The following is a 14905-nucleotide window of genomic DNA, read 5'->3' as shown; positions in this document are numbered from 1 at the left end:
CACCTTACTTTCCACCCTCTCCTAACAATTGTTTCAGTGCAACTGTGAGGTTTTCCTCCTGTTACACCCTTCAAACCTTTGTACTCTCAATTTTCCCTTTCAGTGCTAGTGACCTCATAGGTCTTAGTGCTTGGCCTTTGGCCTAAATTCTATATTCTATTCTATATGAGGTGGGGTCCCTGTGGGGGTAGTGCCATCAGTGCACCTCACATGGTGCACTGTAGCAATTACTTAAGGGTCTTTGCAACATCCCTTCGGCCTCTAGCTGGAACCACTTTTTTATTCCTTTTACTATACCTCCTTTCATATTCTCTTTCTTCCATCTGACTTTCCACCCTCTCTAACAATTGTTTCATGGTGCAAATGCGAGGTTTTCCTCCTTTTACACCTTTCAAACCTTCTTACTGTCAATTTCCCTTTCAGCACTGAATGAAGTTAAGTATAACTTAGTTTAACCAGACCACTGAGCTGATTAACAGCTCTCCTAGGGCTGGCCCAAAGGATTAGACTATTTTACGTGGCTAAGAACCAACTGGTTACCTAGCAATGGGACCTACAGCTTATTATGGAATCCGAACCACATTATACTGAGAAGTGAATTTCTATCACCAGAAATAAATTCCTCTAATTCTTCATTGGCCAGCCGGAGTCTCGAACTTAGGCCTAGCAGAGTGCTAGCCGAGAACTCTACCAACTCATCCAACGAGGAACTTGGTGTTGAATGACCTTATAGGTCCCGGCACTTGGCCATTGGCCTAAATTCTATATTCTGCTATTCTACTCTATATGAGGTGGGTCAAGAAAAAGGTAAGAGAGAAAAGGCAAGTAATAACATGGGGTCCATTGGCCCTTAGGGGGATAGTGTCATCAGTGCACGTCACACAGTGCACTTGTAGGCATTACCTAAAGTTCTTTGAAGCGCCTCTTCGGCCCTAGCTGCAACCTCTTTCATTCCTGTTACTGTACCTCCGTTATTTTCTTTCTTCCATCTTACTTTCCACCCTCCCCCAACAATTGTTTCACCATGCAGCTAAGAGGTTTTCCTCCTGTTGCACCTTTCAAACTTATTTTCTCTCGGTTTCCCTTTCAGCGCTCGACCTTTAGCCTAAATTTTTTATTTTATCACTACATTCTATGAGGTTTAGTGGGGAGAAAGCAATGGAGTAAATACGAAATATAAATGGAGAGATGCTGTCTGACGAGAGCGCAATTCTGTGGCAATGGAGTAAATATTTTGATGATTTGCTAAATGTAAGAGATGGAAGAGAATCAGCATTGTATGATACAGGAGTTAGAGTAAGCACGAGAATGCTGTGAAGTGAATGGTTCCCGCCGGCGATGTAAGGAGTGCAATTAATCTTATAGGGATGTAAGGAGGGCAATTAATCTTATACCTTCCAGGCAAATTGTACTACAGGTATAACACTGTACACCGCTCACTGGGTAAATTTTAAGTGTTCTTAATTTGAAAAAAAGAGAAATTACATTATGAAACATGCACGTGGTATAAAAAAAAAAAAATTAGAATAGCAACTTGGAAGTGGGTATGAGAGAAGGCGACCGACTGGGACTTGGTACTATACAGGCATGCATTCCCTTTAACACAATCAAAACCCCTTGATGAGTTGTATTTCCTTTTATAGAGTATTTTTTTTATTTCATATGTAAATTACAACTACGGGTAACATTTCAAAATATTTATTTGCTAAATTTTACCCATTGATCCGCTAAAAGCCTTAGGGGACCGCTACATGTTACAAGTATGAACACAATACAAGTTTATCAGATCAAATTATATTCACCACTCTTAAAAACTGAAACAGGAAAATGAAATAAAATGGGGGATATTGAAACGCATCTGTTGAATTTAAAGTTAAACTAATTTAATAACTAAAGGTTAAACATATCAAAGAGTAATTACATAAGAGACAAATAAAATGAATTACTCAAAAGGGAATTAAAACTCAATGGCACTCAAATGAACCAAGTTACAGCAAAGTTCAAAGGATGAGGGCAATCACCCTTTCTAAGTCCACACACACATCACTACACGACACTAGATATTAGGTCTACTCAAAAGTTGAGCCAAGAAGCTGTACGTTCCGTCCTGCATTCGGGTTTTATTGGGGAAAAAAGAGATAAATTATACAGTAACCACGAATACAAAACAGACTTACAAAGTTTACATGCACATAAAAAGCTTTAAGACAATTCTCAAGTTCGTTATCAAAAATAAATTCCAAATATAATATTGCGCAATTTCAACATATTGGTTAAATGTAGTGAATTAATTGGTGGTGTGTGACAATACAATTTTGGGCGACGTCACGCCCATGCAGTGCACGAACATACGCATACACGCCCATAGAGGGGCGCGAAGAGGGGCGATCAGAGGGCGGACAACTACCCTTCCTTTCACCTCTCCCGAACTCTTGACCTCGGTTAATGGCTTCTCTGGCGAGAGGTACAAACAAGATCTAATAACACCTTCAACTATTACTATACGTGGTTCAATGCATTCACTAAGAGTTATTTCAAACATAAAAACGAATTATTATAACTAAAGCAGTACTCTAGACTCCATGCTTAGAAACATAATAAAAATCAGGCAAAATAATGTAAGAGTGTCATTCTCGAATTAGATGTGGTTTTTTTCACCCTTATTATGATAATCAATAGAGACGTGAACATTTGTACAAAATACATAAGCATGCGAATATATTTGGATTTCACATGAATACAAATACAGTAACATAGTTTTGTCTGTCGATTACCTGACAGACGGCAATTCACAACGACAACCCAAATCAATAATTTTTTATGAGACAGACGATCAAAATAACTCTACAAAAAGAGATAGATCGCATGAAAACAATGAATAAACAAAAACGTCAGAAAAATTGTTGTGACAAGAATTTCTCACACGTTATTAAAAGAATAAATATAAATAAATAAAACTCTATAGGAAGAAGAAAGGGTCTGCCTGATAAAATTATCTCCAAAAATAGACACGGAAGGCGATGAAGGTGAAAGGTCATCTAAACAAAAGGTGGCAAACTAGATAACAGTGACACCTGTTACCAGGCGCAGCTGTTTGCAAGTATCGCAGAGAGGCAGTTGCTACTGCGTTGGGCCCGAACAACCGCTAACCACCTAGATTGTGACGTGACTCAGACGTACACCTGTTGAAGTGGCGGCCAGAGGTGAGTACTTGTAGTAAACCAACCGTGATTAACGACATCGACTGAATTTACGTCTGTACATTGTAAGGATCCCTTAAGAGTTATATAAAGCAGTTTAGTCAAGAACTACGTACACTTTACTTACTGATACACCACGTAAATTTTATGGCCCACTTTAGCCTGCGAAACTTTCTCTTGCGGTCATTGGCACGGTGCCCGGAACCCCTTTTGGCAACTTTTTGGTGCGTTAGGTTAAATTGGTGTACGTACAAGGTAAATTTAATCAAATAACGCATAGATGGTAAAATAAAGCGTAGGTTCGCAGATTTGTGTGTTTGATTTTGACGAATTTGGCCAGGCTGCTTCATACGATAAGCCTAGGTGAACCCATTAACATACAACACCCCCATACAGTATGTAACTATAGTAAGGGAATCAAAATTGGGAACGGGGATTTGTATAGGCATTGGATATGTGTGTGGAAGAAAGATGAATCAGAAGGAAAGTTCAGGAATGCGCCGACCCCAATCCATCTAACCTTACGGAGCCTAGTCTAACTTGAGGTTCCTGGTCCAGTGTGTTGGGGTGAGGTAAAATATTTAACATGCGGGGCCAGTTCCTCCTCCTCTCTTGTTTAAATGAAATATTCAGTCGTGACAGTCAGGATGTTCTTCATAATTTTTCATTATTCTGTGACTGAGTATATTTCATAAGGTTCTGTAAATTGCCCTGGTTAAATCATATGCATGATAACGTGTTACTTTAATGTTTTCGTTTAATTTTCGAATTTCTCACCTTCAGTATGCACCTAGGCTAGCTAAAGGTTTGTGGCGAGCCTGACAACTTTGTGTTTTCTCCCTTATTTTGAAAGATAATTTCTTCAAAGTTTTTGTTTTCCACTAGAGAATTATACTACTAAAAGCACTAGAGCTGTATAATGGCATTAAATTGCATGCAGAGTTTTAAAAAATGCATTTGCCACATGAACATAAAGATGACAATTTTTTAGCTGAATTTAATCAACTTGGCCTTATCACTCTGAGAATTCTGCAATTGGTTTTTTTATGAAATGAAAAAATTATAATAAAGTGCTCTTATTGACCATATACAAATAAGCTAACCTTATCAAAGGTATAAGCACTTGCTGTAAAAAGTTATTCATTAAAGGAAAATTAATTTGTATTTACATTTTTATTAAATTAATAAATATTGATCAAAATCATTGTTTATTTCAGTTGGTATTAATTGAAAGAAAAATCTAAATACAGTATTCATATGTTGCCCTGTATGATAAATTTTTGATATGAGAAAATTTATCATACAATAATCTAATTTATCGTACAGTAGTCTGCGCAGATTGGGCCTCCATATGCTTCCTTGTATTGTAAGTTTTTTTTTCTCACACTACAGTATCAAGAGGCCTTTGTTTCAGAAGTTGGGGGTGCTTTCTAAGTAGCATGATGCATGACAGAAGAGTTATCAATGTGATTAACCAGACCAATCACCAAAGAACCTGTATACCTACACCATAATTGCTGAGGATAGAACTAATGGGTTGCATTGATAATAATGGCCTAGAATATGTAAAGCAAAAGATATGTGGTCAAAATTATACAGCTTGTTTATTTGGTTGGAAAACGTGGGCCTCATATTTTCCCAACTGTTTGCTCCTTTACAGTGCTGTTAATTAAAAAAAGTATATAATTAGTTTAAGATCAAGGGGAGCCTAACCTATGCTATCCAACTTGGATCTTTATGGCAGACATCTTCAGAACAAAAAGTGATTGGCCCATCAGTAAGGTAAAATGATTTATACTAAAAAGTAAAATATCGATGATTCGTGTATTAGGTGGGAAATAAATTTATGTAATTACCCTAAAGTTAACTTACTAAGCTAGTTTAGGCTCTAGGCAGGTTAAGTTGAGGTAGGCTACCAAAGAGTGACCGCAGGTTTTCTACATTAAACAGCTTCAGAAATGTAGAAGAGTAACAAGACTTGGCAGGCTAATAGTATTTTTTAGGCTTGGCTATTGCAGACTTGCAGCAGTTTCCATTTAATATGTGGCAACAAATTAAAACTTCATAAATTCTGAGGTAAAGCTAAACTATCAGACTGTTCTTGACTACACCTAGTTTTCACAAGAGTTTTGTCAGCTTAACAATGACTGCCGTGTGTTGAAGAGGTGCTATTTTGGATATTTTGATTTGTCCTAAGAGAGTAGAAATCACCTTGTATATTGATATCCTTTAGTGACAGCTGGTTCAGTCATTGAAGATTGGTAACAAGGTAGGTGGGCTGGTAGGGTGGGAAGAACACCAATCGTGTTGTCAGGAAAATATCTCCCAGCTAAGGAGTGAGTTTCCACTTAAAAGATCTTTGAAGGTTTGTATCCTCATAGGGACAAATCACAAACTCAGGATAATCCACACTTTTTGTTAATATGCAAAACTGATGCCTTTTATCATAATTCCAGCACTAAGATACCATGCATTTGTCCTTATTGCGAAAGTATCCTGAATTTATGATTTTTGAAATATAATGCCAGTAAATACCAGTCTTCAGTTGAAAAGGTTAAATTAGAAAGTTATGGAATAAGGAGGTGTCACCAAGCGACAAGAAATGCGTAGCTGATTTAAAATTGGTTTTCCTTTGCATAATCAGCACTTAGGCATAAGTGAAATAACTTTTAGATTTTTGTACCCTACTGTTTAGTGGAAATTTTTTGTTTCTTTCCAGGTTCTGGATAACCTTGCAAATCATGTTAAGTTTTGCTCCAAGAATTGCAATTCTTTTTATGACTATTAGTGTTGCTCTTGGAGCAACATGTAAGTCCAAATTAACATGGAATTGTGGTGAACTCCATACTTTTACTTCAGAGTTTTCAGGGGTAAGTGTTTACTATTGTGAATTATTTCATAATGGACCCTTTTAGTTTAGTATTTTGAACTACAGTATATAATGGCTTAAAATTCTATTTTTTATAATATACATATACATAAAAAATATACATAAGGAGAGTCTTTTTGTCTTTTTAGTTCATTAAAATTTCCTATTTTAGTAGAAAATACTGAATAGGGTATTTTTCTGACAGCAAGTATTGAAAACTGAAGAATGCCAGGACCACCTCATGGTGCATAAAGATACTATATGTCAGTACAGGAATATTTAACCATTCTCCTGTGGGGATAAAGCATCTGATTGTAAACGGATAGGTGAATAATAGATGTACCATATGAAACTATTTAATTGCAAATAATTATTAATTTTTTTTTGCAGGGAGAAGTCAGTGATTGTGGAACTTTTTATCCAAAATCTAAATTCGAAGTATTCTTCCGAATTGCTTATGAGTTGTATGATGAGGTAATGTCAATGATTTTATTTACTTATTTTTTGCTTTTTTTGCTCTGCATGATATTTTATTTCAAAAGTTTTGGATTTGTTATTCATCTAGAAATATTTTTGTAGAGGATGCTTTGTTTATTATGTGATACAGATTCAGAATTACTGTTATCATCACGTAGCTATTTTTATTTTTGGTTTTCACTTGTAATGTGAAGACTAATAAGGGTTACTTAACTCGTAGTTGTGCATTTTCTATTTGAATTTCCTCTTGGTCCAGGTTTTGGCCTTAGTTCCCATTTCTATGATCATCTGGGCATTTCTACTGATCGTCATCCTTTGTTATTAGTCTTTTTCTTTGCTCTGGATGCCTCATTTCTCAGCTGCTTGCTTATTTGTAGTACAATTTTCAAACTCATTCCACCTTTGAATCTTGTCATGCTATAATCTCACCGTTTGAGAAATCCTCTCGTTTTCTTTGTAAGGGCTCAAGTCTCCACTGCATATACTGTTGAACCTCAGGGGGTATACATTCATTAAATTTTTCTTGCCCAGCTGTGTCTGTCTGTGTGCAAATGGATTGGGCTACGGCTGGAGGAGTATTTTGGGTTTTTAATAGTATTGGATATAGGCTTAAGCAGGAATTTTTTTTAATCCCAGATAAAGAAAAACTAAACAACTCTATTAGAAGTATTAGAAATGCAGAGTACCGTTTAATTTCATTATTACACTTAGTTGAAACATGGCACAAACATGACATCCTTAATAGACCAAAATAAAAATTAAGATTAACATTCACAGTACGGATATAACAAAAAAGAAAATTGTTTTACTCTACAGAACCAGTAAATATTTTGCCTATTATATAAAAGTATAAGAAGGTTAAAGGTGAATTTCTGAACACAACTGTCATAAAAAAGCAATATGCAATAGAGCTTCAACTTAATTACAATATTCTTTCCATAATCAAATTTATCAGTAGATCTTTTATTATAATGCAATTGTACTTTTGTATTCCAATAATTTTTACATATAGTCAGGGTTGTTTAACCCTGAGTATTTGGCAGGGGTCAAAATACTGTGTGTTTGCTCCAGAACACGTACCCATCACTGACTGAGCAAAAATGCTTAGCAATAATTTTATTTATGTGTAATAATATATTTCATGTTACATGCTAGAAAATAGAAAAAAAAACATCAGTATCAAGAGTAAAATTTAGCAGTATGAAAAAGTTTACTTCTTTTGATAAGTCACAATAAACTTGAGAAAATTAATAAATTGCCTTTTCAATTACTGTATACGAAATTCATTACTATTTGACCCACATATGATTCTGCAAGGTGCATTTTTTATTATCTATAATCTAATGCAGGTATAAATCACTATGAATGCATATAGAAGTATTTGTAGATATATACAGTAAACCCCCCGTATTTGCGTTCTCATGGTTCGCGGACTCACGCATTCGCGGGTTTCTCTGTGGAACATATCTAGCCATTTTTCGCGGAAAATTCGCCCATTCACGATATTTGTCACTGAGAAATATTCACTAATTACTGTATTTTCATATAATTTTCATGAATAAATGCACTTTTTTGTGATAAAACTATTAAAATACTCAGGTATAAGCATTTTTACAGGGTTTTTCTTGGTTTAAGCTATCAAAATGGGCAGTTCTAAGTGTTTTTAGAGGGGTTTCAAGCATTTGCGATTTGACCTATTCGTGGGGGGCTGTGGGACGCATCCCCCGCAAATACGGGGGTTCACTGTACATAGTTTTATCCAGTTACCTACCTTGATTAATACATCAGCATGACTATATGAAAATAAGGCTAATTAAATTAAACTTTTCCATTTTGTGTAAGACCTGAAATAAGTTCTTTAACAGCCCTCTTTTGTCTTGTGCTCTTATCTATGAAACTGATCTAACATATTTCTGGCAGCTAAGGTTAACGTTTGTTAGGTAACAAGGTATAAAACAGATTTGTACATTGGGAAGTATGTATTTAAGAATTATATAATGCATTTTTTTTTTCAATTCCACAGACAAAAAAATACACTCTGATTATGGTTGACCCAGATGCACCAGGATCTGATGCTGGCAAAGGATGGCTTCATATGATCAAATCTGGTATTCAGGTAAGTGTTGTAAATTTATATCAGAAACTTTTGAATTATTGAAAAACCATTTTATTTTATTGGATAAATTCCTTTTTTATGGTAGATTGTCTACTCATGCAGTATGTATTAAATTTCCAGAACATTTCAGTCAGTGTGTCCTAGGTGTAGTCACTAAAAATTTTGTAATAAATTTCAAGGCTATAATTTTAATCTTGCCACATGTTGGAAATCTGGATACCAAAATATTATAAAGTTATAATGAATTCCCAGGAAGCATTTTCAATTATGTAACATGTTCCTGGTCTGGGCTCCAAAAAATTATATACAGTATTCCTGGAGATGATTTCTATCTAACATGTTCCTGATCTGAAGAGCAAAAAAGTGAAAGTTTGACAAATAAAATAAGGGCTTACCCTTTTTGTGGAAGTTGACACATGAGATTATACAGTAAAACATTCTGTGCTTTAAACCCTAAACGTCTGTTAAAGTTTACAGGATGTGGTTTTTATTTTTCAGAAATTTTTAAATTTTAGGTATGCAAACTTCATTAATAAGAGTTTTCTGCTTTATATGTGTATGGTTGTAGTATGTCATTATATAATGAAAATTGCTTATGTGAAAGTAGCTAGTTTTCTTTCATGATTGTTCAAGTAATTGTCATATGACACATGGATATTATATCAGTAACTGTAATTCAATTTTGCAGGTTTTTCCAAATTAAACTTTTTATAGCTCATAGTTCATGTAAATCATGCTGCTCCTTGGTTTTGAATAAATTTTCAATTAGTATTGGTGTCATTTTCTTAGTGTTTTTTTTTTTTTACAACCATACAACTGTCTTCCTACAGGGAAGAGATTTGGCACCTGGTTTGCCAGTAAATGAAAGTTACTCCGGCACTGATGTGACTCGTAAGTATAGTGTTTATTATTATATTTTTATCATTAAGTACTGCAGAAACTTTTGAAACATTTGTCTTGAGTAAGAGTATACTGTGTGCTTATTTTTGTCACAAAAATGAAAATCTGGTTAGAATTATTTTTAAAAATATAGCAGCTAATAGTTCCTGCTAACTAAACTTAATAAACAAATTGTAAATATCACTAGTTTTCATGGATATCTGTTTTCTACCACTGTTTCTGTTTCCTGCCTGATTTTCTCATGCTTGATCAATCATTCACAGATTAAATATTGAGGATCCACTATATTTATTTAGGTAGTTATTCATACTTTGCCTATAGTACTGAATATGATTTAAATGAAATGATTACCTTAAACATGGTTTCAGTTTCATATTCAGATAGTTAATCCAGGGCTGATATGACTTGACATGAAAAAAAAGAATAGTTGAAATTTTTCTTCCTTGGTAGGGCCACTTCTAAAGCAGAAACCAAACCTAAATGGAAAAAATTTATTGTATATATATATATATATATATGTTGAACCACGGTCCTCAACCGTACCAGAACTCAACATAATCGGATTTTGACGCTAAGTGTCGAGTAAATTTTGCGTCAGAGCTCAAACAACAAACCGGAATCCGACCCGATGAATCATATGATGTTTGTAAAAGAAAAAAAAAAAAAAAACTTTCGGTTGGCCTCCGCTAGTTGGCGTTGTTGGTGGTTTTCTTCGCGCACGTATTTAAATGTGTTTAAAGCCCACACATGCTGCTGCTGCTGTTTGGAGAAGTACACACTTGTACAGGTATATCATCATTTATTTGGCATTCTGCACTAAATTTTCATCCAATCTTGGGTCTCAATATGTCAGGGTATCATAATATTTATTGAAAAATTTTTTACAGTCATTTTGTACACTATTCCAGTAGACTCTGTATGAAATTTACTATAAATACTGAACGTAACCAACGTTTGTGTAATTAGTACCGCGATATGCCACCAGGGTGGCGCTTTGGTGTGTTTACATCTGCTCATGCCACAAGCTGCCGAGTGCCGACGTAACTTAGGAAATTTTTCTAAATTTTATGATAATAGGCATATAATAATTTGGCTTATAAATACTGTATTATTGATTTACTGTAATAATCAGGCTTGTTTTTCAATGTTATTATTAACAACAGTTTTTGTGTGTATCCGTTACAGTAGATTCTGGTAGTGCCTATAGGCTACCTAGCCTAGCTTATGGCGCTCGGTCTACCATCTGTAATACGGCCGCATTGGTCGTAGGCCAATTTTTTTAATACAGTATGCAGTTAAAAATGTAAAAAGTACTTCTAATATGGTAAATTATTTAACTCTGAACTTATTTGATTGTAATTTGTGTAATGTTTTATATAAAAAGGCAAGGTTGGGGTAATGATTTGTGGTCAGGAATGGATTAATCCATTTTCAGTTATTTCTTATGAGAGAAATTGATTCAGAATTCGACTAAATCGAATCTCGACGCTTCTTCTGGAACGGATTAGCATCGAGAACTGGGCCTCTCTGTTATATATATATATATATATATATATATATATATATATATATATATATATATATATATATATATATATATATATATATATATATATAAACATCTCACACGTCTGAACTCTACCCTACCCAGCGCAACAACTTCTCGCTGCTGGGAAGAAAGGGCGTTGGGTCGGGTATGATACATGAAACATACGCTACCGGGTCTAAGTGATGTCAGGCAGGGCAGCCGATCGAGACTACAGGTCTACCCCAAAGCCAAATCAAAAGTCCTTCAAAAGAAAGCATCGTGCTTACCCCATACAAAAATGGGAAAAAGCACGTTAAAAGAAGAAGAAGAAGAAAATATATATATATATATATATATATATATATATATATATATATATATATATATATATATATATATATATATATATATATATATATATATATATATATATATATATATATATATATATATATGAGTGTGTATATATATGTGTATATGTATATATATTATATATATATATATTATATATATATTTATGTCTATATCTATATTATCTGTATGCATTTTTCATTAGTTGCTTGTGTGTTTTTGTAAATAGGGAATGCTGGTGTAATAGTGTAAAAGTCGAACCCCTGGTATTCGTGGGGGATGCGTACCACTAACCCCGTGAATAGCTAAAATCCATGAATATTTATAACACATATAACAAAACGCCTCAAAAATGCATGTAACTACCTATTTTGAAAGTTCAGAACACCAAAAACCCTCTAGAAATGCTCATACTTGAATATTTCAATACTAGTTTTATCACAAAAAGTGCATTTAGTCACAGAAATGATATGAAAATACAGTAATTTGTAAATATTCTCTATGAAAAAACCACATGTATTGTGTATATATGTTGTACAGAGAAATCTGCAAATCCAGAACCACAATTAGGCGGGGGTCCACTGTAAATGTGATTAACATGCTATTTTATCTAATCTGTTCCTTCTAATTGTGTATTGTATATAGAGGATATTCTTAATTTCATAATGCTATTAAGTTTGCTGTTTTTAGCCGATTTAGTTTTTGTAGTGTTATTACAAAAGAGCATGCATTGCTTAACTTTAAGGGGTATGTGCCAGCGTTATTGATTTTCCTTGAAGATTGCCAACAAAGTTATTAATATTCCTCAATTTTGCTTCAGCTTTTGTGGATAAGATTAACAGTGGCAGATTTCACAGCCTATATAAAAATGCTATTTATTTTTCCTTATTCACCAAGTAATGAATGTTAATTTATGCAAGAGATGGAAAAAATGGAGAGGAATGTAGCGAAATGATTAAAAATGTTCAACTGTAATCTGTGCAGAAATTCCATAAACGTAGCCAAGCTATCATTAGGAGAGTAATTCCTGAGTCATGGTGGCTCCTGAATAAGAATATTTTACAAAGTATCATCAAGGGTTGGTTGAATTTTTTCATATCAGGTCAGAGGAAGTATAAGTCTCTCTCTCTCTCTCTCTCTCTCTCTCTCTCTCTCTCTCTCTCTCTCTCTCTCTCTCTCTCTCTCTCTCTCTCTCTCTCTGGTTGTAGTGTTAAGTGCATCCATATATGTGAGGTAATGGATAAGTTAAATTTAAAATTATATACTTTATGTCCTTTGTTTGTGAGCCCCAAAAATTTGTTGGGTATGTCTCATCACATTTTTAAAGCATATTATTGCAATTTTTTCCTTCAGCTTATGGAAAGCCTACTCCTCCTAAAAACACTGGTGAACATCGGTATTTCATCTTCTTGTATGAGGAACAGGGAGGAAGTCCAAGCGGGGAGATCAGTCATCGGCGAAACTTTGACATTCAGGAGTATACTACCCTTCAAAATCTCTGTGGTCCAGTTGGAATGAGTATGTTTTCTACTGAATTCTAACTTACCTGTTATTACCACAGATAAATCTTCAAATATTTTTTGCAGTTTTGCACTTTACAGAATAACAAGTTTGATGTTATTCAAAGTGTTAATGAATTGAATAAACTTGGAATCTCTATGGATGTATGTTATTGTACTCTGATTGATATTGTATAATGCCAGTGGGAGTTTTTAATTTTTTATTTTCATTTTAGTATAGGTAAGATATAGACACTGTTAAATAAAATTATTAAACTATATTACCAAATGTTTTATTTGAACCTATGCTGTACTTAAGTTATTGTTAAGCATTTTACTCTAATAGCTAAGTTCTCCTGGAAATTATCTAAGCTTTGCAAGAATTCTGAAATAGCATGTTTTTGACATGATGTTGGTGAAGCATCTTCAGTGCAAAATTTTGCATAAAGTAGTCAGTTGATTAAGAATGAAAATTTCACATTTCCGGCTTTCATAAGCTTTATATACCAGTGAACCAAGGATAAAAATAACCAAACTAAAATTCCGACCAAATTTGTACATTATATATTTCAAAAATTATGGCCAAACATTAATTACCAGGTGTGTCCATACTGCCTAAAAGAAAGTGGCCTCTCAGTTCACAGAAATTTGGTGCATTCGATCAGCAAATGGTTAACCATCATGAAGACCAGACCCCTGTAGCAGGTAGTGCCATCAGTGCACCTCATGTGGTGCACAGTAAGCATTACTTACGGTTCTTTGAGGCACCCCTTCAGCCCCTAGCTGCAACCCCTTTAATTCCTTTTACTATACCTCCATTCATAATCGCTTTCTTCCATCTTACTTTCCACCCTCTCCTAACAATTGATTCATAGTGCAACTACAAGGTTTTCTTCCTGTTACACATTTCAGACCCTTTTAATGTTGATTTCTGTTTCAGCGCTGAATGGCAGGTCCCATTACCCGTAGGGGGTTAGTGCTGTCAGGGGCTATGGTGTTGTAAGCAGACCTTTGATATTGATTCGTAGCAGTTGCCAATAAAATTAAGTAAATATGTGTTGGTGTTTTTATTAATAAACAAACCCGGATTTTTAGGAGGTGGGGACTGTCGGACATCAGTGTCCGAGATACTATAGTGAATATGTCGAATTCAGTAAAAGATTTGGCAGTAATGCTTCAAACCCTTTGAAAAATTTGCTCTAAGATTGTTTTGAGAAGATATTAAAAGATTCTTATTAGTAACTACTTCACCAATGAAATCCAGAGCAGAAATACTTAAAGAATAAATTAACATAATTGTTTTTCCCAGATGCAGCCCTACAGATTCAGAGTATCTTTGAGACAGTAAGTTGAGGCAAAAACAAGTTAGGGATGAGCGAGCCAGCCCTTTAAAAAATTCTACCTTTTCTTCTACTGCTACTACTACTACAACCAGTCATCAGTAAGAGCTGTGCCAGAGCGAAAATAGGAAAAATGTATTGGAAAGGATTAGCGATGCCATCCTTCATGTATGCCATGGAAGTCATGAAACTCGACAAGAAAACCATAAATGAACTACAAAACGTAGACAATCAAGTATATAGAACAATTCTGAAAGCACCAAGTTACACAGCAAGTTGTGCATTAAGATCCGAAATAGGGGCTCTTAAGATATGAAGAATGAACTATTCTATCTGAAACATAAACTTGATCGAGAGTGGTGGAAATAGGCTCCTATACGAGATAACCATGGATCAATGCAAAAACAAGAAAATCCCTTGGATTCTGCAAGTAAAAGAGTATATGAAAGAATTAAACATAAACTTAAGTAAAATTGAATTGCTTAAAGGTAAGCAGCTAAAAGAGATAATAAATAACTGGGACAGAAAAGAATGGCAGAGAGAAATGAATGGCAAGACAACATTAAGAATTTACAGAAAACATAAGAGAAGAAATCTGGTATGATAACAATGAAAAAACAATGCT

The 14905-nt window shown here is 34.5% G+C and overlaps 1 protein-coding gene across 4 annotated transcripts; it reads left to right on the top strand.

The window, feature by feature from the left end:
* Window positions 1-3065: 3065 nt before the first annotated feature.
* LOC136843287 (protein D2-like) lies at window positions 3066-13221 on the top strand. Of its 4 annotated transcripts, none has more exons than XM_067111474.1 (6): window positions 3066-3203; window positions 5920-6070; window positions 6460-6543; window positions 8570-8662; window positions 9493-9553; window positions 12795-13221. In XM_067111474.1, the coding sequence occupies exons 2-6, from the start codon at window positions 5942-5944 to the stop codon at window positions 12980-12982; spliced, it is 555 nt and encodes a 184-aa protein (XP_066967575.1). In that variant the 5' UTR covers window positions 3066-3203; window positions 5920-5941; the 3' UTR covers window positions 12983-13221. The 4 variants fall into 4 exon arrangements, with proteins under 4 accessions (XP_066967575.1, XP_066967576.1, XP_066967574.1 ...); XM_067111475.1 differs by having other exon boundaries at window positions 3127-3265; XM_067111473.1 differs by lacking the exon at window positions 3066-3203 and adding an exon at window positions 3333-3424.
* Window positions 13222-14905: the final 1684 nt, after the last annotated feature.

The sequence above is a fragment of the Macrobrachium rosenbergii genome, chromosome 11, assembly GCF_040412425.1.
Source record: "Macrobrachium rosenbergii isolate ZJJX-2024 chromosome 11, ASM4041242v1, whole genome shotgun sequence".
Taxonomy (NCBI): Eukaryota; Metazoa; Arthropoda; class Malacostraca; order Decapoda; family Palaemonidae; genus Macrobrachium; species Macrobrachium rosenbergii.
This window is presented reverse-complemented; position numbering and strand designations above follow the sequence as displayed.